Source organism: Bos taurus, chromosome 11 (genome assembly GCF_002263795.3).
Source record: "Bos taurus isolate L1 Dominette 01449 registration number 42190680 breed Hereford chromosome 11, ARS-UCD2.0, whole genome shotgun sequence".
Taxonomy (NCBI): Eukaryota; Metazoa; Chordata; class Mammalia; order Artiodactyla; family Bovidae; genus Bos; species Bos taurus.
In genome coordinates this window covers 458,240-485,640 of record NC_037338.1, presented here as the reverse complement: position 1 = coordinate 485,640, position 27,401 = coordinate 458,240, and the positions used below count along the sequence as shown (strand labels likewise).

General features: G+C 45.2%; 1 protein-coding gene across 1 annotated transcript in view; it reads left to right on the top strand.

The window, feature by feature from the left end:
* The window catches only part of MERTK (MER proto-oncogene, tyrosine kinase), a 135,671-nt gene that overhangs the window by 30,846 nt on the left and 77,424 nt on the right, over positions 1–27,401 (top strand). Inside the window, 2 exon segments of the mRNA NM_001192024.2 lie at positions 11,190–11,610; positions 23,763–23,863. Coding sequence (NP_001178953.2) covers positions 11,190–11,610; positions 23,763–23,863 — 522 coding nt within the window.

Here is a 27,401-nt window from a genome sequence, read left to right as displayed (position 1 = left end):
CCCAGCACTCATTCCACAAAGCACCAAAATTCCTCCTTCTGGTGTTCAAGAGGTCGGGTTCAGGGCTTCCTTGGTGGTGGTCCAGGGAAGTTGTTTACCCTAGATGTAAACTCTACTGATCCCAATCCACGCTCCCCATCTCCTCTCCTCCATGGTAACCACGTGTGCTCTCTATCTGTGCATCTGTTTCATAGATATGTTCATTTGTGTCATGGTTTAGATTCCGCATGCGAGTGATATTGTATGGTGTTTGTCTTTCTCTGACTTACTGCGCTTAGTGTGATAAGCTCTAGTTCCATCGTGTTGCTGCAGATGGCATTATTTCCTTCTTTTTATGGCTGAGTAATGTTCCATTGTATATATGTACCACATCTTCTTTAGATCCAACCAGTCCATCCTAAAGGAGATCAGTCCTGGGTGTTCATTGGAAGGACTGATGTTGAAGCTGAAACTCCAATACTTTGGCCACCTGATGCGACGAGCTGACTCATTGGAAAAGACCCTGATGCTGGAAAAGATTGAAGGCAGGAGGAGAAGGGGATGACAGAGGATGACATGGTTGGATGGCATCACGGACTCAATGGACATGGGTTTGGGTGAACTCTGGGAGTTGGTGATGGACAGGGAGGTCTGGCGTGCTGCAGTTCATGGGGTTGCAAAGAGTCTGACACGATTGAGAGACTGAACTGAAACTGAACCACATCTTCTTTAGTCATTCATCTGTCGATAGACATTTAGGTTGTTTTATGTGTCTTATCTGTTGTGAACAGTGCTGATAGGAACATAAGGGTGCATGTATCTTTTTGAATTAGAGTTTTGTCCAGATACATGCCCAGGACTGGAATTGCTGGATCATGCATTCAGTCACCCAGTCGTGTCTGACTGTTTGCAACCCGCAGACTATAGTCCACCAGGTCCATGGGATTCTCCAGGCAAGAATACTGGGGTAGGTTGCTATTTCCTTCTCCAGGGGAATCTTCCAGACCCTGGAATTGAAGCCACACCTCCTGAGTCTCCTGCATTGCCAGGTGGATTCTTTATCACTGCACCACCTGGCATTGCTGGATCAATCAACTCAATTTTTGGTTCAGAAAGTAGCTCTTTCCTTAGTGTCCCCTCATGCACCAGTTTTGAGTCTGAGAGACCACGACCCCTCGGTATCTGCCCCTCCACAGTTTCGCTGTGGTTGGGGGAAGAGGTACTGCTGCAGAGCCCTGGCTCCAGCCCCACCACTGTCTCGCTTCCGGTTATAGCAGTGTCCCCTGCCTGTATCACACTCATTTATCCCATAGATGCTCACCGCATGTTGACTCCATGCCAGGCATCAGCCTGGGTTCAGAGAATGCCAGTTCCAGCCCTCAGGGAAGCTACAGGTAGATTTGTTCAGAAGAACCTGGCAAACCCCACACAGTGGACAATAGATCTAATCACATACTTGTTGGCTAGAGAAACATTTGCTAATCTTATCTCCTGGAGCCTGTCCCCCGACCTGAGCACTGGAGGAAGACAGTGGATACACAGTCCCTTGTCTTTATGAAGGTGACCTTGGTCAAGGGCTGGAAACGCATGGGCACAGGGCAGGGGCGCTCCATGACCAACTCCAGGATGGGTGTGGCCCCTGGGGTTGGCAAACGCAGCTGCTGGAACCCCTGGGCAGCTGTGCTTGGACGTGAGTGGGAGGCCGCTCATCCAGATTGCTCAACTGTGTCTGTTTGTGAGGCAAAACGTCCCACTTTAGCTACTGTCCAGTCCATACAAGGAAGTAACCTTAAAAGAAGAAGAGAGGGAAAAGAAGAGGAGGAACGATTTCTGCTGAATTTCAAAAGCAGCCTGCTTTTCCACCTGTTCCGTGGAGAAAGGATGAAATCCTCTTTAAGTCTGGGGCTGTGCCGTTTGATACATCTCTGACATGGGCTGGAAAAGTGGTCTCCACAATGGGGACCATCAGACAGGCCCAGCACGTTCGCGTGTGTCTTCTTGAAGATGCACTAATGAGAACGTGGTAATAAAAATCAAAAACTTTAAAATTTTTGATCTACTCTCATCCTCCCACCATCACTCGCCCCCAAATAATTTTAAAGTGTTCCACTTCTTCGAGGAAAAACAGAGGGAGGGGCATTTTACAACTGATGTAGAACACTGAAAGATTAGCAGCTTAAAATAGCATTTATTTTTTAAGAATAATTTTTGTTTACTTGTTGATGCTGGGTCTCCACGGCTGCGCGGGCCTTTCTTCGGGTGTGGTGAGCGGGAGCCACTCGAGTTGTGACGTGCAGGCTTCTCGTTGTGGTGGCTTCTCTCCTTACTGAGCACAGACTCAAGGGCACGTGGACTTCAGTCGCTGCAGCTCCCAGGCTCTAGGGCACAGACTCAGTCGTTGTGGCCCAAGAGCTTAGCTGCTGTGCAGCACGTAGGATCTTCCCGGACCAGGGATCAAACCCCAATCTCTTGCATTGGCAGGCAGATCCTTTATCCCTGAGCCACCAGGGAAGCCCCAGTGTCATTTCTAACTGATCATTGCCCTGACCCTGGGGTCCAAAACCTTGGAGCGGTTCTCACTGTGCCTTTTTCCACATTGTCTATGTTCATTTAGTCAAGGCCACCTCATGGGTCGTAGGTCTGGGGAGGCTATGCACTGTATAGCACACACTGTGAAGCCCCATTTACACTGAAGACTGTGTGAAGGGAAACACCCCACCCCAGACACACCTCTTGCCAGAGCTCTGCAGTGAGGACCTCGCTGAGCCTGTGTGGTTGTTCAGCCCCCGGTGTCAACCCCTGTGAACAGTGATTCTTAAGGATTAGGCCGTGGCAGATTTTATGGATTCACAATAAAAAGAGAAAATAATTTAAGTACTAACAGCTAATGTTTATTGAGTGCTTATGATGAGCCAGACATAGCGATGACTCTTTTATTTCAGTTGGTGATCCTATGGGGCACCATTATTACCATCCCCATGTTCCCAATGGGGGCCCTGCTCTTGAAACCTCGGCCAGGATTAACCTGCCAAATGGCCACTTCTGAGAACTATTCTGAGTCCGGAGATTATGTCCTTCCTCAATATTTGTGTCCAATTTACCTCTTTTTTTTTTAAGATTTTTTTTTTTGACATGGACCATTTGTTAAAAAGTCTGTGCTAAATTTGTTACAATATTGTTTCTGTTTTTTGTTTTGGTTTTTTGGCTGGGAGGCATGTGGAATCTTTGCTCCCTGACCAGGATTTGAACCTGCGCCCTTTGCACCTGAGGGTGAAGTGTTAACCACTGGACAGCCAGGGAAGTCCCGTGACATTTTTTTTAGTGTATTTTAAAATTCATTTTATTGAAGTATAGCTGATTTACATTGTTGTGTTAGTTGCAGGATTCAGTATTATATATCATGTATATAAATATATATATGTCCATTTTCATATTCTTTTGCATCATGGTTTATCACAGGATATTGAATGTGGGCTTCCCTGGTGCCTCACATGGTAAAGAATCTGCCTGGAATTCAGGAATCGTGAGTTCAGCCGCTGGGTCAGGAAGATCCCCTGGAGAAGGAAATGGCAACCCACTCCAGTGTTCTCGCCTGGAGAATCATGAACAGAGGAGCCAGGCAGGCTGCAGTCCCTGGGGTCGCAAAGAGTCGGACATGACTGAATGACTAACATTTTCTATTGAATATAGCTCCCTGTGCGCTACAGTAGAACCTTGTTGGTTATCCACTCTGTATATAGTAATTTGCATCTGAAACTGACCTTTCCTTTTGGAATGATGGTAATGCTGAGAGCGCTGCCGGGATCGGCCCTGTCTGTCTCCTGCGTCCTTTCTATTACTTCCCAGCCGCTCCCGTAGTTAGGCCTTAATGTCTTCCTTCTGGGTTTCCCACTTCCTGGCCTCTCCTTCTTGCTCCTCTTCCTCCCTCCTGTGTCCTGGTCAAGCACAGCTCTTATCTTCCTCCCCTGCTCAGAAATCTTCCAGGCATCCCTCCTGCCTCAGCTGGGATACAGGGCTCTCCACGTTCAGCCTAATTCCATTTTAAAAAAAAATTTTTATTTAGTTGGCTGCTCTGGGTCTTAGCTGTGGCATGTGGGATCTAGTTCCCTGACCAGGGATCGAATCCAGGCCCCTTGCATTGGGAGTGAGGAGTCTTAACCACTGGGCCACCAGGGACGTTCTCTAATTCCACTTTATCTCTTTTTCTCCTAGCACAGAAGTGCCACCCTGAAGCTAAACTGGTATTCCCAAACTCTTAGGGCTTCTTCCTTTCCCTCTAGTTTTCCACCACCTTGGCCCCTTAGAATCCCTGTCCCTCTTCCCCTGCTACTGCTAAGTCGCTTCAGTCGTGTCCAACTCTGTGCGACCCCAGATGGCAGCCCACCAGGCTCACCTGTCCCTGGGATTCTCCAGGCAAGAACACTGGAGTGGGTTGCCATTTCTTTCTCCAATGCATGAAAGTGAAAAGTGAAAGTGAAGTCACTCAATCGTGTCTGACTCCTAGCGACCCCATGGACTGCAGCCTACCAGGCTCCTCCGTCCATGGGATTTTCCAGGCAAGAGTACTGGAGTGGGGTGCCATTGCCTTCTCCGCCCTCTTCCCCTACTCCTCCTTTAATTCATTCCTTTACTTACTCATTCAACAAACCTGTAATATTTTGAGTGCCTCCTAGGACCTGACTGCAGTGTGGGGCTTTCAGTCAGTCCAGCAGCAGAGAAAGAATTGAGGAGCTATTACAGCAGATACTGCAAAAGTGGCGGTTCCGAGCCCCTGACGTGAGAGGTTAACTAGACAGAGTGGGGTGGGGACTGGGGCGGCCTTCCCCCTGACACAGTTAGCTGTGTCCCATCCCCCCTGTAACTCCTGGGACTCTCTGCTCCCCTTCTCCTGGGACATTTGCCTTTCTGTATCCCATTTGACAGTCATAGCTAATCTTAGACCTGCAAGTGCTGTATAAATAATGTTAGCAGTTAAATCATACTGTACCAGCTTCTGGCAAATCAAATTCTGGAGATGAGTTATCTTTTAAACCATCCATAGCGATTACGGGTTTTGGCTGTGCCCCAGTCTCAGTGATGTCATCTGACTGGGTGGCTTTGCCATTAGTTTGTTCGGTGAGCTGCTCAGCTCATAGAAAACTGAAGCTTATACCCTAAACTGTAATCAGAGGTTATCTTGCAGGGTTGGGATTATAAAATAGGTTTCCATCTTATACTTTCTGTGCTCCCATGAATATTTGAATTTTTTACAGCAGACTTGTGCTATCTTTATAATTAGAAATATTCAGTGTTTTTAAGGAAATGAAACAAACCAAAAGAAGTATTACCTGCTTCTCCCAGTCTACTTTTTTTTGCCCTATATTTAACATACAACAAAAATGTTGGAGACTTCCCTGGTGGTCCAGTGGTTAAGACTCTAGGCTTCCACTGCATGGGGCATGGGTTTAATCCCTGGTCAGGGAAGTAAGATCCTGCATGTCATATAGTGTGGCCAAAAAAAAAAGAAAAGTTATTTGGACAAAACCTCTGACTCCCAAGCTCAACAAATAGGAAGTGCTGCAGGTAAGTTGGCCTCTAAGAGGCACAAGTGAATTGTAAGTGTTTTGAAGCCTGTAGAAAAAGAGTGTTCTTGAGGAGGGTCTGCAGACAGACCAGATAAATAGCCAGAGCATCCATAACTGCAGAAGGGACCCCAACATCAGAGAAGATGGACTTCACCTCTCCCTACCATCCCTGTGCGTAAAATTTGCCTGGCGTGAGGGTGACAGGAGGGGCAGGGGCCCCTTTTGGTACAGTCACTCTGATCTCGACTCCTTGGAATAAGGGACAGCTCCCATCATAGCACACTCATCTGTCTGGATGACTAGGCTCCAGGCCAGCCAGCAGCTGAGCCACAAAGCCCTCTCCCAGAGGCTGCAAAGGACACGTGCACTCCAAGAGCCCCCGAGACCTCAGCCTCAAGAACAAGCAACAAGCTTTCCCTGTTTTTAGAGTGAAACCTCTTGTCCTTCAACCTGGAGTTCACCCAGAAAGCAGTTTCCAAGTACAGCAACCATGAGAGTCTCCCTGGTGGGAGAGAGAGCTGGGTGGAGAGGACTTCTGTCAGGAAGTCCATTGAGGCAGGAAGTACAGCCCTCCATTGAGGGATGAGTGTGGTCCAAAGTGACCTGAAGGGAGGAAGCCAGAGGAATAAATTCTGATTCCTCCTTCTACCCCCATATCTGCTTGTACCTCTATCCACCAAATAAGTACTTAACTGAATACTTACATTAAAAGTTACTTGTTGTTTATCTGAAGTTCAAGTTTAACTGAGCGTCTTTTTTGTTATTTGCTTAATCTGCCCACTCTGCGCACACACACACACACACACACTCAGAGAGCCCGGGAGGTGTGATATCCTGAGAGTGGCAGGAAGCACAGCCCTTGTGCAGGACGAGGTGCCTCTGTGTACCCCCATCACTCACCCACAACATGCCAGCTTGTGTCTCTCCTCCCTGCCTATCTCACCACCTGTGGTCAATGTGCTTTTTTGTTTATAAAGTTTTTTAAAAATGCTCTTTCCCCTCATGGAATGTGCCTTTTATTTTTGGCCATGCCACACAGCATGTAGGATCTTAGTTTCCCAACCAGGGATTGAATCCATGTCCCCTGCATTGCAAGAGCTGAGTCTTAACCACTGGACCATCAGGGAAGTCCTGATGTGTTTGAATAAATAACAATTATTAATAGTACAGAATGTATGTTCCCCAAACTGCCATTAACACTAAGAGTACAACAGAAATTTTAGAAATTCTTGTGGGTCAGATGAAATCAGAATATTTCCAGGTCTATTCCAGCAGGCAGACGTTTTGCTAGAATCCCCAAGTCACTGTACAGCTGGTGACACAAGCCCACGATGACTTTTTCCCCCGTCCCTAGAAATGGGTCGTGCTGAGGCGCCAGAATTATAAATATGCCCCTTTGTGACCAGCAGCAGCCTTTCCCAGACTGTTGGCCGAGTCTGCTGCATCGAGTCTGGTGACGGACGGGGCAGAAGGGAGGCGCTCTCAGGCGCCATCACCTGCCTGCCATGCTGGTGAGTTAAGAAGGAGGGATTTGGAATGAGTCACAATTCCAAAAATGAGTGAAGGTGGTCAAAGGTACAAACTTCCAGTTATAAAATAATTAAGTCCTGGGGGTGTAATGTCGAGCATGCTGACTGTAGTTAGTGATACTGTATCGTAGGAAATTCCCTGGCGTTCCAGCGGTTAGGACTCTGTGCTGTCATTGCTGAGGTCCCAAGTTCAATCCCCGATCAGGGAACTAAAATCCCACAAATGGCTATTTGAAAGTTATTAATGGTACATCTTAAAAGTTCTCATCACAAGAAAAAAAATTTCCATTTGTGAAAATGGATATTAACTAGACTTATCCTGGCAGTCATTTTGTAAACTATACAAATATGGAATCATTCTGCCATACACCTGGAACTAATATATATATATATGTCAATTATATCTCAAATTTTAAAAATTTTGATGGTGAAGATTATATTGCTTAAGTGTTCTATAGAAGGAAGTCTACAAATGAATAAAATTGTGAAAGAAAATATTCACACTATTCATGTGTGTTAAACAAACTCTGATCCTGATTTCTGAGGATATTGAGGATGTCCAGTTCTCTCTCATGCTGGCCTACAAAGTTGGGAACCTACTTGGGAAACTCCATTACTTAAAAGGCTAAAAATCCAGGACCTCCCTGGTGGTCCACTGGTTAAGACCCTGCCCTTCCAATGCAGAGGGCACAGGTTCAGTCCCTAATTGGGGAACAAAGATGCCACATGCTGTGCGGCTCAGCCAAAAAGTGAAAACGTTAAATAAAAAAGAGGGTGGGATGAATAGAGAGAGTAGCATGGGAACGTATACATTCAGGTCACATCAGATCAGATCAGTCACTCAGTCGTGTCCGACTCTTTGCGACCCCATGAATTGCAGCACGCCAGGCCTCCCTGTCCATCACCAACTCCCGGAGTTCACCCAGACTCACGTCCATCGAGTCAGTGATGCCATCCAGCCATCTCATCCTCTGTCATCCCCTTCTCCTCCTGCCCCCAATCCCTCCCACCATCAGAGTCTTTTCCAATGAGTCAACTCTTCGCATGAGGTGGCCAAAGTACTGGAGTTTCAGCTTTGGCATCATTCCTTCCAAAGAAATCCCAGGACTGATCTCCTTCAGAATGGACTGGTTGGATCTCCTTGCAGTCCAAGGGACTCTCAAGAGTCTTCTCCAACACCACAGTTTAAAGGCATCAATTCTTCGGCACTCAGCCTTCTTCACAGTCCAACTCTCACATCCATACATGACCACAGGAAAAACCATAGCCTTGACTAGACGGACCTTTGTTGGCAAAGTAATGTCTCTGCTTTTGAATATGCTATCTAGATTGGTCATAATTTTCCCTCCAAGGAGTAAGCATCTTTTAATTTCATGGCTGCAGTCACCATCTGCAGTGATTTTGGAGCCCAGAAAAATAAAGTCTGACACTGTTTCCACTGTTTCCCCATCTATTTCCCATGAAGTGAAGGGACCGGATGCCATGATCTTCGTTTTCTGAATGTTGAGCTTTAAGTCAACTTTTTCACTCTCCACTTTCACTTTCATCAAGAGGCTTTTGAGTTCCTCTTCACTTTCTGCCATAAGGGTGGTGTCATCTGCATATCTGAGGTTATTGATATTTCTCCCGGCAATCTTGATTCCAGCTTGTGTTTCTTCCAGCCCAGCGTTTCTCATGATGTCCTCTGCATATAAGTTAAATAAGCAGGGTGACAATATACAGCCTTGACAAACTCCTTTTCCTATTTGGAACCAGTCTGTTGTTCCATATCCAGTTCTAACTGTTGCTTCCTGACCTGCATACAGATTTCTCAAGAGGCAGATCAGGTGGTCTGGTATTCCCATCTCTTTCAGAATTTTCCACAGTTTCTTGTGATCCACACAGTCAAAGGCTTTGGCATAGTCAATAAAGCAGAAATAGATGTTTTTCTGGAACTCTCTTGCTTTTTCCATGATCCAGCGGATGTTGGCAATTTGATCTCTGGTTCCTCTGCCTTTTCTAAAACGAGCTTGAACATCAGGAAGTTCACGGTTCACATATTGCTGAAGCCTGGCTTGGAGAATTTTGAGCATTACTTTACTAGCGTGTGAGATGAGTACAATTGTGCGGTAGTTTGAGCATTCTTTGGCATTGCCTTTCTTTGGGATTGGAATGAAAACTGACCTTTTCCAGTCCTGTGGCCACTGCTGACTTTTCCACTTTTGCTGGCATATTGAGTGTAGCACTTTCACAGCATCATCTTTCAGGATTTGAAATAGCTCCACTGGAATCCCATCACCTCCACTAGCTTTATTCGTAATGATGCTTTCCAAGGCCCATTTGACTTCCCATTCCAGGATGTCTGGCTCTAGGTCAGTGATCACACCATCGTGATTATCTGGTTCATGAAGATCTTTTTTGTACAGTTCTTCTGTGTATTCTTGCCATCTCTTCTTAATATCTTCTGCTTCAGTTAGGTCATACCATTTCTGTCCTTTATCGTGCTCATCTTTGCATGAAATGTTCCTTTAGTATCTCTGATTTTCTTGAAGAGATCCCTAGTCTTTCCCATTCTGTTGTTTTCCTCAATTTCTTTGCATTGATCGCTGAGGAAGGCTTTCTTATCTCTTCTTGCTATTCTTTGGAACTCTGCATTCAGATGTTTATATCTTTCCTTTTCTCCTTTGCTTTTCGCTTCTTTTCTTTTCACAGCTATTTGTCAGGCCTCCTCAGACAGCCATTTTCCTTTTTTGCATTTCTTTTCAACGGGAATGGTCTTGATCCCTGTCTCCTGTACAATGTCACGAACCTCATTCCATGGTTCATCAGGCACTCTGTCTATCAGATCTAGGCCCTTAAATCTATTTCTCACTTCCACTGTATAATCATAAGGGATTTGATTTAGGTCATACCTGAATGGTCTAGTGGTTTTCCCTACTTTCTTCAATTTAAGTCTGAATTTGGCAATAAGGAGTTCATGGTCTGAGCCACAGTCAGCTCCTGGTCTTGTTTTTGCTGACTGTATAGAGCTTCTCCATCTTTGGCTGCAAAGAACATAATCTGATTTCGGTGTTGACCATCTGGTGATGTACATGTATAGAGTCTTCTCTTGTGTTGTTGAAAGAGGGTGTTTGTTATGACCAGTGCATTTTCTTGGCAAAACTCTATTAGTCTTTGCCCTGCTTCATTCCATATTCCAAGGCCAAATTTGCCTGTTACTCCAGGTGTTTCTTGACTTCCTACTTTTGCATTCCAGTCCCCTATAATGAAAAGGACATCTTTTTTGGGTGTTAGATCTAAAAGGTCTTGTAGGTCTTCATAGAACTGTTCAACTTCAGCTTCTTGAGCGTTACTGGTTGAGGCATAGACTTGGATTACTGTGATATTGAATGGTTTGCCTTGGAAACGAACAGAGATCATTCTGTCATTTTTGAGATTGCATCCAAGTACTGCATTATGGACTCTTTTGTTGACCATGATGGCCACTCCATTTCTTCTGAGGGATTCCTGCCCGCAGTAGTAGATATAATGGTCATCTGAGTTAAATTCACCCATTCCAGTCCATTTCAGTTTGCTGATTCCTAGAATGTCGACATTCACTCTTGCCATCTCTTGTTTGACCACTTCCAATTTGCCTTGATTCATGGACCTGACATTCCAGGTTCCTATGCAATATTGCTCTTTTACCATATGTAAAATTTAATGCTGGTGGGGATTTGCTTTGTGAAGCAGGGAAGTCAAACTCGGTGTTCTGTGACAACCTAAAGGGCTGGGATGGAGTGTGAGGTGGGAGGTGGGGGGTGGGAGGGAGGTTCAAGAGAGAGGATGTCTGTATGCTTATGGCTGATTCATGTTGATGCACGACAGAAACCAACACCGTATTGTAAAGCAATTATCCTCCAATTAAAAAATAATTTAAAAATTTAACATGGTGGAATTAGCAGTTAGATTAGATATATGTTAGGAAACATGTTGACAGAGGAGGATACCCACTATGTATTTTCAAGAAAAAAGGAAGTTTTTTTATGTTCAGTTTGATCCAAGTTTGTCACATATGTGTTTTTTATGTGTTGAAAAAATGAAAGGATTATACCTAAAAAAAAAAAAAAGGCTAAAAATCCAATATTCTGTTTTGCAGCTATTGCTGAGATGAAGGAAGGAACCATTCCCAACCTGCCGTTCTCTGGCTCTCTCCCAGGAAGCTTACAGGCTGACCACACGCCGTTTTTCTTTGCTCACACTGGCCGCTACCAGCCCACCGCTGTGTCTCCACCCATCCACCCTGGAACACCAGACCCTGGAAATGTCGCCTTTCCCAGGGTGACCTCCGCCAGGTCCGAGCTCCTACCACCCCTTGCGTTTAATCACACGATTGGCCATATAATACTTTCTGAACACAAAGATGTCAAGTTTAATTGCTCCATCAACATACCTAACATGTACCAGGACAGTGCAACTATTTCTTGGTGGAAAGATGGGAAGGAATTGCTGGGGGCCCATCATGCAATTACTCAGTTTTATCCAGATAAAGAAGTTACAGCAGTCATCGCTTCCTTCAGGTAAGTGTTCTGTCTCCCTTTCTTTGAAAATGTTATGCTTTTGCATATGCTTTTTCATAACATTTTGAAAATGTTGTGCTTTTGTCAGTAAGCAAAACAGCCGTTTGTTTTCTGTGTTAGCAGCCCCACCAGTCCATTCAGAGTGTAGATTAATGGCCGATTGTATTGTTGACCTCTTTTCATTGGACTTTGGCCCCAGTGGAATTCTTGGTGATCAGACGCTCTTCCCAGCGGGCCTGCAAGTACCCCCAAGTCCTGCTGGACTCCAGAGCTCTCCCAGTGGGTGAGAGCCGTGTCCTTGCCTGGCATGAGGAGACATCAGAATCGTTGGGTGGGCGTGGAGCTTGTCAAACGGTGCAGCCCTGCATCCCTTTCGTTTGTTCTGTCTCTTCTTCCTCCCTCCTCTCCCAGCAGCCCTTGTGGCTACAGATACTGGTACAGATGTTGACCTCGTGTTGGGGTGGGAAGGAGGCCGGAAGTCTGAAGTCTGGGAAGCTGAAACAGACCTTCAGGCACTTGGCTCTCCATCTCAACTTTCCACTTTGTATTGGCCCAGGCAGAGTGAGTTGAGGGAGAGACAAGGATAAGCCAGGCTAGGACGTAACCCAATAACTCATCATCCCAAGGACTGCATCCTTATATGCCAGATCCTGGAGACAGTGAGACAGTGGCTCCTCTTCTCACCATCCCTTTTCATTCTCTCTCTCTCTCTTTTTTGGCTGAGTCAGGTGACTGTGGGTTGTTAGTTCCCCAACCAGGGATCGAACCCATGTCCCCTGCATTTCTGCAGTGGAAGCGTGGAGTTAAACCACGGGACCTCCAGGGAATTCCCTCCCTCTCCTCCTGTCTCCTCTTAGCCAGGAGGGCATTTGTGTTTACATCAGGATCTCCTGGCATATACAGTTCTAGAATTAGGTGGACTGTAGTCAGGCTTACCAGGTGGCACTAGTGGTGAAGAATATACCCGCCAGTGCAAGAGATGTAAGGGATGCAGGTTTGATCCCTGGGTTGGGACAGTACCCTGGAGGAGGGCACGGCAACCCACTCTGGTATTTTTGCCTGGAGAATCCCACAGTCAGAGAAGTCTAGCTGGCTGTAGTCCATGGGGTTGCAAAGAATCAGACACGACTGAAGCAGCTTAGCAGGTGCATGCGGACCGTAGTCACTAAAAGCTCAAGATGAGGTTGGAGCCCGGTGACGATGATGCAAGAGCCTTTTCTCTGGGACTCCTCCACGCCCAGTGGAGCCTCTTTGATCTGTTGTTTTTACTTTCTCTGACCTGATGTTTGGGCCACTTCCAGGCTGTGTCATGTCTTTGGGTGAATCACTGTATGTTTCCTTTTTAGAAAAATCACCTCTGAGTTACCACAGACCTGATGACTCCAGTTGGAGTTTAGTGTGTCAACACTTAGATAAGATTCCCTACCCCACCCCCCCTTGTTTTTCCTGCATTTTCTAAGTTATCTTGGTCATCATCAAGGCACAGAAAACAACTTGCATGTGTTTCATTGGTCGATTTAAACTCTGGCTCGGTCTCCTGGGCTGCCATTCTCAGCTAGTGACTGAGTCCCCTCGAGAGACTTGACTGTATTTTTTTCTCCATCATCTGCAAAACACAGATATTTTTCCATTATACAGACACAGCTTCTGATGGGAGAACTAAAATCACCATTTCATAATAAATAAGGTTTAAAGGCTTATAAAAACAGAAGTCCGACCAAAGTCTTGGTCCCACCGAGGGTCATTCAGAAGGAAAGCACAGCCCTGCTGTCTGGGCTGGGAGTTCCAGGTTGGGGTCCTGCCACTGGCTTCCATGAGACCGGAAGTGAGCCTCCACGTCTTTCTTGGCCTTCTTGCCAAAGAGATGGAATTGGACCACCTGACTGAAAGCTCTGAAGGGCCATGAGATATTCAAAAGACTTGGAGAAATTTTATACCTAGAGTAGGCAGTCTTTTTGTTTTTGTTTTTTAATTTAATTAATTAATTTATTTTACTTTACAATATTGTTTTGGTTTTGCCATACATTGACTTGAATCTGCCATGAGTGTACACGTGTTCTCCGTCCTGAACCCCCCTCCCACCTCCCTCCCCATCCCATCCCTCTGGGTCATCCCAGTGCACCAGCCCCGAGCACCCTGTCTCATGCATTGAACCTGGACTGGCGATTCATTTCACATATGATAATATACATGTTACAGTACCATTCTCCCACATCATCGTGCCCTCGCCCTCTCCCACAGAGTCCAAAAGACTGTTTAATACATCTGTGTCTCTTTTGCTGTCTCGCATACAGGGTTATCATTACCTTCTTTCTAAATTCCATATATATGCTTTAGTATACTGTATTAGTGTTTTTCTTTCTGGCTTATTTCACTCTGTATAATAGGCTCCAGTTTCATTCACCTCAGAACTGATTCAAATGTATTCTTTTTAATGGCTGAGTAATATTCCATTGTGTATATATACCACAGCTTTCTTATCCATTCATCTGCTGATGGACATCTAGGTTGCTTCCATGTCCTGGCTATTATAAACAGTGCTGAGATGAATATTAGGGTACACGTGTCTCTTTCAATTCTGGTTTCCTCAGTGTGTATGCCCAGCAGTGGGATTGCTGGATCTTCAAGATCTAAACATAAGACCAGAAACTGTTAAACTCCTAGAGGAAAACATAGGCAAAACACTCTCCAGCATAAACCACAGCAGGATCTTCTATGATCTACCTCCCAGAATATTGGAAATAAAAGCAAAAATAAACAAATGAGGCCTAATTAAAATTAAAAGCTTCTGCACAACAAAGGAAACTATAAGCAAGGTGAAAAGATAGCCTTCAGAATGGGAGAAAATAATAGCAAACAAAGCAACAGACAAAGAATTAATCTCAAAAATATACAAGCAACTCCTGCAGCTCAATTCCAGAAAAATAAATGACCTAGTCAAAAAGTGGGCCAAAGAACTAAACAGACATTTCTCCAAAGAAGACATTTAGATGGCTAACAAACACATGAAAAGATGCTCAACATCACTCATTATCAGAGAAATGCAAATCAAAACCACAATGAGGTACCATTTCACACCAGTCAGAATGGCTGCGATCCAAAAGTCTACAAGCAATAAATGCTGGAGAGGGTGTGGAGAAAAGGGAACCCTCTTACACTGTTGGTGGGAATGCAAACTAGTACAGCCACTATGGAGAACGGCAGAGTCTTATTTTGAACTTCGGTCTTTAGATATTGGAAGGTGACTAGGTGAAATTTTAACTTTAGAGAGAAATGTATACTTTTGCACATATTTTGTTGAACTCGCATAAAGTCATTCGGAAGGGAAGCAAATCTTATGTGACCTCCCAACTGAGCAAATCTAGTGATCAGAATTCTTACAAAGGATGGACACTCAGCTGAACTGAGTAATATTTGCAGCAGCATCAAGTCCACCACTGACATATTCACTCTATTGGTGTTCAGGTGGCACTGGAGCTGTGGGTAATTCAATGAAGTAAATTAAAGTAACTTGATCAAGATGATCGATATTTGTATAATTTCTTTGCAAGATAGAAGGATGTTGGAGAGCCTAATTTGACGTCTTTTAGATGAGGACTCTGAGGTCCTGATAAATTAGGATGACTTGCCCAGGGTAACTAGGTGGTAAGCTGGGAGTAAACTTAACTAGGGAGCCTGATTTGCACACCTCTCCTCACATCCTCTCTTCTCACATCTCATGGGCCCCAAGGAAATCCACTCTGGTTCCCAGCAAAGTGAAGAGTTAAAAACTAGTTCTAAGCTTTCAGTGGATGCCATTTTCCCAGGAATTCATTAGCTTGCAATTTTGTTGGAGATGCCACCAAGAGTACTGCATGGACCACGTTTATTTAAGCAAATGTGCAAATGGTAGATGACTACATATAAGCAGGGATCAGATGTCTATTAGTATTGATAGAGTCAAGAGTCATCTGGCATTAATGGGTGTAGGGAGCACTCAGTGTCTGGTTGGAGTATTCCTCATCAATAGCTTGGTGGTTAATACAGAAAATCTCCACCAACACCCCTCCTTACTCCTGGCCCCATGCCCCCCACCCCATGCCTAATCCTGGATGGTGCATCACTCGAAAGCCGTTGCTAGACCTCCGTTGTAGGACTTGTCACCAGGCTGGACATCCCTCTTGATACTCCAACCAGTATCCTACCCCATCTACACCTGATATCAGCTCAAAGCATAGGGTATCCATTCATCTAGCCTGGGAACCCCGTGTAGCCAAGACCTCCTGATGAAGTCTCTAAAGAAGAGTGTAATTCCCGGGGCAGTTATTTCTAAGGGCTTCCAAGTTGGCACAGTGATAATCTGCCTGCCAATGCAGGAGTTGCAGGTTAGATCCCTGAATCAGAAATATTTCCTGGAGAAGGGAATGGCAACCCACTCCAGTATTCTTACCTGAGAAATCCCCATGGACAAAGGAGCTTGGTGGGCTACAGTCCTTGGGGTCACAAAGAATCAGACACGATTTAGAGACTAGACAACAACAGTTAACTCTGAAGTCTGGTGTAAGGTGTAAAAAAGCTCTCTGGCTTAGGTTGAAACACTCATCAGGTAAAATTTTCCAGGAAGGCACCAGCCTTCAGATCAGAAGACTTGAGGAGACCCACCCTCAAGCAAAAACAAAAACCGATGCTCCTGTGTACTGACAGGCCCTGCAGATTTAGTTACTGGGTGATTTATGGCAAAGGGAGAGTGTTCGATATTTGTTTTCTTTGTAGTCTAAGAGTTCCCAATGCTCTTTAAATTCTGGCATCCTTCCCAGTGGCTCAAGCTGGACGGATTTTACCTTCTTAGTGCATTTTCCTGGTAAACATGGTAAACGGGTAGTTTGGGTTCCTGCGTGCTGCTTGTGCCCGAGAGACGTGTGTTGGTCGGCCCCTGCAGGCTCTGAGAGCCAAGACCCTTGCCCTGCCCTGCCCCAGCTGGGTCTGCCTGATGCCATCGCTGGTTGCTCTTTATCCTGCTGCTTTTGGTGACCCCAAAGATGGAATCATACGTGAGACATCAGCCAAACATATAGAAAGGAAGAATATCATTTGTTCAACCAAGCCATCAGTTGGGAAAGCTATTTTTAGCCACAGATTGCTGAGACTTTCAGACACTTTATATTCAATTCAGACTTCTTTTCAGGTCAAATTTTTTACCAGATTCCTGAACTCGGTTTATCCGTGGAATCCTGTCAGCACCATTTCAATGACGGCTGGTTAAATAGAATGCTTTTGTATTCTTATTTTTAGTTTTTTTTCTTTCATTTTTAATGTTTCTTTGTTTGTTTGTTTTTGATCGTTGTAACATACATATAACATGGGCTTCCCGGGTGGTTCAGTGGTAAAATAATCCACCTGCTAATATGGGTTCGATCCCTGGATTTGGATGATCCGCTAGAGGAGGAAATGGCAACCCACTCCAGTTTATTCTTGCCTGGGAAATCCCATGGACAGAGGAACCTGGCAGGCTACATTCCATGGGGTCACAAAGAGTCAGGCATGACTTAGCTACTAGGCACGCATGCATACGTAAAGTAAAACACTGTTTTAACCTTTTTGAATATCCAGGTCAGTGACCTTGAGTACATTCACATTTTTATGCAACTATCACCATCATCCATCTCCAGAACTCTTTCATCATCTCAAACTGAAACTTGATACCCATGAACACTAACTCCCCACTGCCCATCCCCTCCAGCCCTCAGCAACCTCTATTCCACATTTTTTCTCTATGAATTTAACCACTCTAGGTATTCAAGAGGAGTCAACTAATATTGGTCCCTTTTTGTATTTCTTTCTTTCTTTTTTTTAAGTGACCAAATATTTATTGAGTTCCAGATTTCCCGTAGGTGCCATACATGATGTAGAGGTGGGTGTTAGACCCTCCATTTCTGAGAAGGAACAGAAGCACAGAGAGATGGAGAGATTTGTATACACTCCACATATATGTGACTCAGATGGTAAAGAATCTGCCTGCCAATGCAGGAGTCCCGGGCTTGATCCAGATCCGGGAAGATCCGCTGGAGGAGGGCATGTCAACCCACTCCAGTATTCTTGCCCGGGAAATCCCAAGGACAGAGGAGCCTGGTGGGCTACAGTCCATGGGATCACAAAAGAGTCTGACACAGCTTATCAGCTAAACTACCACACTACCACAAGCCATGTGTGAGCAGGTCAGCCAAGTTGTAACAGGTCTGAAGGCCAGAGAGATGAGTGTCCTTGTAGGATGTTCTGGGGCTATGTTAGCTGAGGGGATCCTGGTGGGGATGAGGTTTTGCAGCTGCCAGTCCCCCTTCAACTCCCCCTTCTTCACCTTGGCTCTCTCCAGATGGTTCCTGTCTAGACATGGGTCTGAGTCTATGGTTTCTTTGGTCTTCCCCTGTTCAGTTGTTTGACCAAAATCTGTTGGAATTCTTAAGCCTTTATTTAAAAGTGCCTGCACATGGTAAAGTAGTCTGTCTCTCCCACTCCAGCCCCCAGTGCTTTCCCGATGGGGAGCAGAGGTGACCCACTGATTGGGTAGCTTCCCAGAGATATTCAATCCACGAGTCCTGTGTGTGTGTGTGTGTGTGTGTGTGTGTGTGTGTGTATGTGGGTGTGTGTGGGTGTGTGGTGTGCATGCGTACCCGTGCCAGGCCCCAGCATGGTGTGTTAATCTAATAGAGTATTACTCATGGCCGTGGTTAAATCAGTACCCAGTGTTCACAATTTCTGTGGCTGTGGAAATGCTATTTTTAGCCAAATCATGTCGTCAACCTGTAATTACATTGGCCTTCTTGTCGAGCTTTTTGATCTTCCTGAATTTAATAGTTTCCTTGCCTGCCTGTTAGTTCACTTAATTTTTGATTGCTCATTCTCCTCCACGTTCAAAAGGAAAATAGGCATGTCCTCTCAAAATGACACAATTCTCAGGACTGGAGTGTTTTCCTTGGAGGTGCCAGACCTGGAGCCGTTCCTTTCTCTCCAGCCCACACGTTGCCCTCCAGGCCTGGGGTCTGGCTGAGTCATCTTTGTTCTTGCTGTTGGGAGCCTCATTCCTCCTGATTTCTAGCTCCTGTCTCTCAGAGCCTAGCTTCCCCTCTTCCTGGTTTACTCCCTCACTCTACATGAAGCCCACCCCCTCCACTTGCTTTCTGGGCTCTTGAATATCTGAAAATGCCATATTTTTTCCTACTCTCACCAAAAGACAGTTTGACCAGATACAGAATGTAAAAGGAAAACAATTTCCTGCTGTCATCTTTTTGCTCCGAGAGTTGTTCTTGAGAAGCATGATGCTGTTCTGATTCACTCATAAATTACCTGCTTTTTCTTTCTCTGGAAGCTTTTGGGGGTCTCCGCTTTATCTTAGATGTGTGACATGTCTAAGGGGCTTGGTGAAGCCCCTTGGTGGGTCTTTTCTCTCTTGCTGTGCTGCCCAGCCTAATGGTCAGGTTTGGAAAGATCCATATCTCCAGTTCTGGGCATTTTCTTGAATCATATCCTCCCCCTCCCCTCTCTGTGTTCTTTCTGGAATTCCTTGCTCAGTCGTCGGGATGTCTAGATTGCTATTCTGCGAGCTGAGCCTTTCCTGCTGTTTCTGCTGGGGAAAGGGAGGAGACGGGGAACCACTTCCCCATCTCGAGTCCCAGCCGCACCCTGCCTTCATCCCGGGAGCCTTTATGTGATGTCTATAAAACTAAATGTAGAATTATTTGTGAAAAACCGTTCCTGTGCTATAGGTAAGATGAATCCGGATTTGGTAATTAATGCAGACACAAATAGTCCTTCTCACCAGATGCTGCTAAACCCTGCCTAAAGCAAATGAGTAAAGACCAAGAGTTTGTTTGTTTTCAGGCAAGGCTTTATTGATTCTTTTTTGTATTTCTTTCTTTTAAAAAAAAATAGAAAGTGACCAAATATTTATGGAGTTTTGTTTTCTGCTCTTCTCCTACTCTGAATTTTCCTTGCTGGCTGGTTGAAGACACGCCTAGACTTTCTGTGCAGTCCGATTCCTGCTGCCCGCGTGTGCCGCTCCATGGTTGTCTGCGCCTGCTGATTTCTCGGGTCCTGGTGGGCTGTGCACCCTTGGCCTGGGTGCAGCCTCACTGGAGCTGTGGCCTGCCTTCCTCTCTGGCTGTCACTTCCCCTCTGGTTCCTGGCTCACTGAGTCTTGGGTCTCATCGTCCACTCTGTTCAGCTCCTCCCTAGGTTTTCCTGCAAGAAAATGATGCGTCTTTCAAGGTGAACTTGTGAAATGAGTGGAAATGCTCCTCTTTTCAGTAGCCATGACCTTGGTTTCCCTTAGAACTACAAAGAAGGCTAGATTGATCAGCATACAGAATCTGCCAGAAGCAGATTCTGTGCACTCTCCAGCCCCTGGTTGTTACCCGCACGAGCAGCACGCCTGCTCCTCTTCCTCGTTCTTCATCCCCTTCTGGTAAACCATGACATCCCAACACATTCTCAGGGAGGGTCCGCTAGCCCCTTATTTGGAGATCTTTGTCCTGTGAGGTCTCTTTCCATCTTCTTCTGGTGACCTCTAGGCACTCTGATGTAAAGCCCCTTCCCTAAAGCTTGGCTTTCCTGGTGGCTCAGACGGTAAAGAATCTGCCTGCGGGAGGCTTGGGTTCAATCCCTGGGTTTGGAAGATTCCCCTGGAGAAGGGAATGGCAACCCACTCCAGTATTCTTGCTTGGAGAATTCCGTGGACAGAGAGGAGCCTGGTGGGCTAGAGTCCATAGGATTGTAAAGAGTTAGACACGACTGAGCGACTAACACTTCCACAAATAAGTTGCATCGAGGAGCAAGCTGCTAGGAAGCCAAGTGGACCTCTCCACGTTTTTCTTTTTTTCCCTTTTTCCTCTATCACAGTCTGCTTGGTTGTGTTTGATGCACAGAGAAGAAACCAGTGCTGTGGGACTAATAAAGGTGTCCTCTTTCGGGGAGCATCTGAGAGTATTTCGGAGTGTTCCGTACTCTCTCATCCCTTCCTGCCCCAGCTAAGAGCAGGTGTCACGTCTGTGGTATACCTCCCTGTTTGTAAACATGTTGAGAAATTGACAAGCAGGACTCTGAACCTTTTGAGCCAAGGCCTCCTGTTTATATCAGATATTTAATAACGTACCGTGTTTACACTGTAATATGAGGAAAACAAAAGGAAGGTGACTGAGAATTAAATAGTATGAACGTGAATGTGTAAATACTGGGCGTGGCCACACCAGGAGAGGTAATAAAGTCCACAGCGACTTGCACCATGCACACGGCCACTGCAGACAGAGAGATGCTTCTGTGATCCTTCAGATGATGACCGAGTCACTGCCAAGTTCAAAACAGGACGAGGAGATACTAGCCTACCATGTTCATGGTCCTGGGCAATGAAATGGATATTAACACCAGGCAAAATACTTTGTGTGTGTACGATGGGGTTAGGTTCCAGTCTCTGAAGGTCCTTTGGGTTGTGGAAAAGTTGCCTCTGACCCGTGAAAGCCATGTTGGCCCCTAGTTATGTGACCATCCAGGACAGTCCCACAGATTTGCAAAATGCCTTGAGAGGTTGTACTCTGCTGTGGAGAACCCCGGTGTAGAGCCTGCCGCAGAAATCCAGTCAAGTGAGCACACAGGCGTTAGGCAGTGTTCTTAGGAGAAACAGAACCAATAGGCTATACACATGTGAAAAGAGAGAGAGCAAAAAAAAATTATTTTAAAGATTGATGTCATTTTAAAGATTTAATGTCACTGTTGCTGTCATTGTTGTTGAAGTCATGTCTGACTTGTGACCCCATGGACTGTAGCCCACGGGGCTGCTCTGTCCATGGGATTTCCCAGGCAAGAATGCTGGAGTGGGTTGACATTTCCTCCTGTAGGGGGTCTTCTCAACCCAGGGATCAGATCCACATCTCCTTCACTGGCAGGTGGAGTCTTTACCACTGAGCCACTAGGGAAACCCCTAATGTAATTGTTGTTGCTCAGTCGCTCAGTCATGTCTGACTCTGTGACCCCATGGACTCTGCAGCACACCAGGCTTCCCTGTCCTTCACTGTCTCCCGGAGTTTGCTCAAACTTATGTCTGTTGAATTGGTGATGCCATCCAACCATCTCATCCTCTGCCGCCCTCTTCTCCTCCTGCCCTCAATCTGTCCCAGCATCAGGTGATTATGGGTGCTGCCCAATCTGAAATCTGTGGAGTGTCAGTGGGAGACCCAGGGGAGAGCTGATGTTATAGCCTTGAGTTCCAAAGACAGTTTGGAGGCAGAATTCCTTGTTCCTCAGAGGACCTCAGTCTATGCTCATAAGATATTTAAGTGACTAAATGAGACCCACTCAAGCAATAGAGGATAATCTGAATTACTCTGAGTCTACTAACCTGAATATGAATTACATCTGAAAAATACCTTCACAGAAAATTATCTGCATCTAGAGTAATGATTGACTAAATATCGAGGTGCCACAACCTAGCCTTGTTGACATACACGGTTAATCATCACAGTGAAAGACAAAGAAGCTGAAGAATGTTGATTCCTGTAGTAGAAACTTGAAAGGTCATCAATGAAATATCTTTGTGTTTCTCTCTTTTTTTTGTTTAAGTTTATAACATTTTTTAAAATTTAAATTTATTTATTTTAATTGGAGGCTAATTACCTTACAATATTGTATTGGTTTTGCCATACATCAACATGAATCCACCACAGGTGTACACGTGTTCCCCATCCTGAACCCCGCCTCCCACCTCCCTCCCTGTACCATCCCTCTGGGTCATACCAGTGCACCAGCCCCAAGCATCCTGTATCCTGCATCGAACCTGGACTGGTGATTTGTTTCTTATATGATATTATACATGTTTCGATGCCATTCTCCCAAATCACCCCCCACCCCCTCTCCCACAGAGTCCAAAAGACTGTTCTATACATCTGTGTCTCTCTTGCTGTCTCGCATACAGGGTTATCGTTACCATCTTTCTAAATTCCATATATATGCGTTAGTATACTGTATTGGTATTTTTCTTTCTGGTCTACTTCACTCTGTATAATAGGCTCCAGTTTCATCCACCTCATTAGAACTGATTCAAATGTATTCTTTTTAATGGCTGAGTAATACTCCATTGTGTATATGTACCACAGCTTTCTTATCCGTTCATCTGCTGATGGACATCTAGGTTGCTTCCATGTCCTGGCTATTATAAACAGTGCTGAGATGAACATTAGGGTACATGTGTCTCTTTCTATTCTGGTTTCCTCAGTGTGTATGCCCAGCAGTGGGATTGCTGGTTCATAAGGCAGTTCTATTTCCAATTTTTTAAGGAATCTCCACACTGTTCTCCATAGTGGCTGTACTAGTTTGCATTCCCACCAACAGTGTAAGAGGGTTCCCTTTTCTCCACACCCTCTCCAGCATTTATTGCCTGTAGACTTTTGGATCGCAGCCATTCTGACTGGCGAGAAATAGTACCTCATTGTGGTTTTGATTTGCATTTCTCTGATAATGAGTGATGTTGAGCATCTTTTCATGTGTTTGTTAGCCATCTGTATGTCTTCTTTGGAGAAATGTCTGTTTAGTTCTTTGGCCCACTTTTTGATTGGGTCTTTTATTTTTCTGGAATTGAGCTGCAGGAGTTGTTTGTATATTTTTGAGATTAGTTGTTTGTCAGTTGCTTCATTTGCTATTATTTTCTCCCATTCTGAAGGCTGTCTTTTCACCTTGCTGATAGTTTCCTTTGTTGTGCAGAAGCTTTTAAGTTTAATTAGGTCCCATTTGTTTATTTTTGCTTTTATTTCCCATATTCTGGGAGGTGGGTCATAGAGGATCCTGCTGTGATTTATGTCGGAGAGTGTTTTACCTATGTTCTCCTCTAAGAGTTTTATAGTTTCTGGTCTTATGTTTAGAGCTTTAATCCATTTTGAGTTTATTTTTGTGTATGGCGTTAGAAAGTGTTCTAGTTTCATTCTTTTACAAGTGGTTGACCAGTTTTCCCAGCACCACTTGTTAAAGAGATTGTCTTTTCTCCATTGTATATTGTTGCCTCCTTTGTCAAAGATAAGGTGTCCATAGGTGTATGGATTTATCTCTGGGCTTTCTATTTTGTTCCATTGATCTATATTTCTGTCTTTGTGCCAGTACCATACTGTCTTGATGACTGTGGCTTTGTGTTTCTCAAGCATAACCAGCGTGCAGCGTTCAGACAATGGGTCGTACATCTGTAAGATGAAAATAAACAGCGAAGAGATTGTGTCTGACCCCATCTACATCGAGGTTCAAGGTGAGTCCAAAGGCCACAGATGTCCAGTTGCCGCTTGGTGGTTTGTTTTAGAGCCTGCGTTAATTGCTTTGTGTATAATGCTCCAGAGTTTGGCATGCCCATTTGTTTGTCGTTGGGTTTAAAAAAAAATTTTAATTGAAGTTGATATACCGTGTTGTGTAAGTTTCAGGTGTATAGCAAAGTGACTCAGATATAGATAGATAGATACATATATATGTACATATAGAGAGAATACATATATGTGTGTGTGTATATATATATATATGTACGTATGTTTCATATTTAATCGCTAAGTTGTATCTGACTCTTTTGTGACCTCATGGACTGTAGCCCACCAGGCTTCTCCATCCATGAGCTTTTCCAGGCAAGAATACTGGAATGGGTTGCCATTTCCTTTCCCAAAAGATCTTCCCAACCTAGGGATTGAACCCATGTCTCTGTATTGACAGCTTTACTGCTGAGCCACCAAGGAAACCATGTATATATATATATTCTTTTTCAGATTTTTTTCCCATATAAGCTATTATAAAATATTGAGTATAGTGCCCTGTGCTATACAGTAGGTCTTTGATGTTTAACTATACTCTCAAATTCCTAATTTATCCCATTTGTATGCATCAGTTCACTTCAGTTCAGTTCAGTCGCTCAGTCGTGTCTGACTCTTTGCGACCCCATGAATCGCAGCATGCCAGGCCTCCCTGTCCATCACCAACTCCCAGAGTTCACTCAAACTCACGTCCATTGAGTCAGTGATGCCATCCAGCCATCTCATCCTCTGTCGTCCCCTTTTCCTCCTGCCCCCAATCCCTCCCAGCATCAGAGTCTTTTCCAATGAGTCAACTCTTTGCATGAGGTGCCTAAAGTACTGGAGTTTCAGCTTTAGCATCATTCCTTCCAAAGAAATCCCAGGGCTGATCTCTTTCAGAATGGACTGGTTGGATCTCCTTGCAGTCCAGGGGACTCTCAAGAGTCTTCTCCAACACCACAGTTCAAAAGCATCAATTCTTCGGTGCTCAGCTTTCTTCACAGTCCATCTACTCTGATGCAAAACTTGCAGATCCTTAAGCACTGAGATAAAGACTATCTTCTTTCTTAGATTATAGGTAATTATGAAATAAACTTAATTCTTAAAGATTTAGCTCTCTGCTAGACACTAAGCCTGAGACAAAAAGGAATTATGGACCTCCTTGCCTTAAGGTTATTTACAATTTAAAAAGCTAAAGTCTTAGGACTTCCCTGGTGGTCCAGTGGTAAGGAATCCACCTTCCAATTCAGGGGACCTGGGTTTAATGCCTGGTCACGGAACTAAGTTCCCACATGCTCCAGGGCGATTAAGACCCAGCACAGCCAAAAACAAAACAACAACAAAAAATAAAACCTGAAGTGTATTTTAGGAAGCAAAATGCAGTTTATTAAACAGTTCTCAGCGCTGACACTAGATGCCACTCACCTGGTCAAGTGCCAGTTATCTGTTATTTAGTATCCTTTGCTGCAGTGGTCCCCACCCTTTTTGGCACTGGGGATCAGTTTCATGGAAAATAATTTTTCCCCAGACAGAGGGATGGACGCCCGGGCTGGGGGAGGGGGATGGTTATGGTTTCGAGATGATTCAAGTGCATTAGATTTACTGTACCCGTTATTTCTATTATCCCATCAGCAGCACCTCAGATCATCAGGCATTAGATCCTGGAGGTTGAGGACCCCTGCTTTCCTGTCTTGCTTATGCAGACAGTGAAACCAGGGAGAAGAAGCTAGTTTCAACTGTGCCTGGGATTCCTTTTTCAATCCTTAGGGTTTCTCAGGCACGTGATTCAGTGCAGTTCTGATGCCATGACATGACATGGGCCTGGTAGGGGAGAACTGGGGCATCAGGCAAGGCAGTCTCTGCCCTCGAGGAACCTGAACTCTCGTGGGGACATGAGCTGATGCACAGGTGAGCCAGGCCAGGTCCTGCATCTTGGGCCTTGTCTGTCTGGTTCGGCAATGGCAGGGCCTGCCAAGAGGGGCTTCGAGGAAGAACATCTTCATTATCAACCCAAGTGGCCACTCCTCGCTGTCCCAGGGACTTGTCCTCCAGGGTCTCTGCATCCCTGCTCGCCCAGGCGCCCGCATCTACAGTGTCATCAGGAGAATGACTTTGCTGCTTTCTCCTCACCCTTCTCATCACAGGTTTTGGAGAAGGTGGTCTTTTCAGCGAAGTTTGAGACTCGTCTCCCATTGAAAGGCAACTGTGCTGTCCATTCTTTTCCGAACCTGAACTTGATACCCACTGACGCTGCAGGAGGCCCGAGAGGGAGGGCCCTCACGGGGTCTCTCTTGGAGCTTTGCTCTGAGCCCATCTCAGACTCCCCTGGGCAGCTTCCCAGGTGGTGCTAGTAGTGGAGACCACCTGCCGGTGCAGGAGGCCTAAGAGACGCCGGTCCAATCCCTGGGTCGGGAAGATCCCCTGGAGAAGGACATAGCAGTATTCTTGCCTGGAGAGAGCCGCCTGACCGGCCACAGTGCATGGGGTCACACAGAGTCGGATACGACTGAAGTGACTTGGCAGGCACGCGTGCCCGTCCCAAACTGGACGGCCATGCCACAGGGTTCTGTCAGTATCCACCAGAGGGAAGCGTTCCTACCTTGGCTGCTAACTCTGGGAAAACTATTCAGAAGACATTTTACTTGTAAAATCCCAGAAAAAAAATGCCCAGGGTAGGAATGAGTTAGGTTCAAATGAAGTTTGGTGAAACACTGAAGCTTGGAAAAAAGAATCCCATTTTACCAATCCCATGTTATTCCTGCTGGGACCGGATCTGTGAGCTCCCAGTCCCTAAAGAACACGATTTAAATGCTGATCACAATTTAAATGTTTGCTTGTTCTGTTAAAGTTTTGTTACATGCCCCAAATAAGTACCAACTGGCTGTCTCTGAGCTGTTCTTAACGTCCCTTGCCTGTGACACCAGTTCTGGAATCAAAGTGGGAGATCTTGAGGTTGTAACTGTGTAACTCTGTCTACACCATTTTCATGAGTTTAGGCTTGGAAAAACTGTTCAGTCTTACACAGGTGTACAGATTTTAAAATTTATTATCACCAATATGAAAGTCTCACACACAACAGGTTGTCCTCAAAAATGGGCAGACCCACACCAGTCAGAATGACCGTGATCAAAGTCTACAAATGATAAATGCTGGAGAGGGTGTGGAGAAAAAGGAGCCCTCCTATACTGTTGGTAGAAGTATAAATTGGTAACCACTATGGAAAACCGTATGGAGGTTCCTCAAAAAACTAAAATTACAGTTACCATGTGATTCACTGATCCTACTCCTGGACAAATATCCAGAAAAGATGAAAACTTTAATTTGAAAGGATACATGCACCCCAGTGTTCACAGCAACGCTGTTTACAATCGCCAAGACATGGAAGCAATCTAAGTGTCCATCAACAGCTGAATGGATAAAGAAGATGTGCTGTATAATGGAATATTGTGTGTGTGCTCAGTCACTAAGTTGCGTCTGACTCTTTGCGACCCCATGGACTGTAGCCCTCCAGGC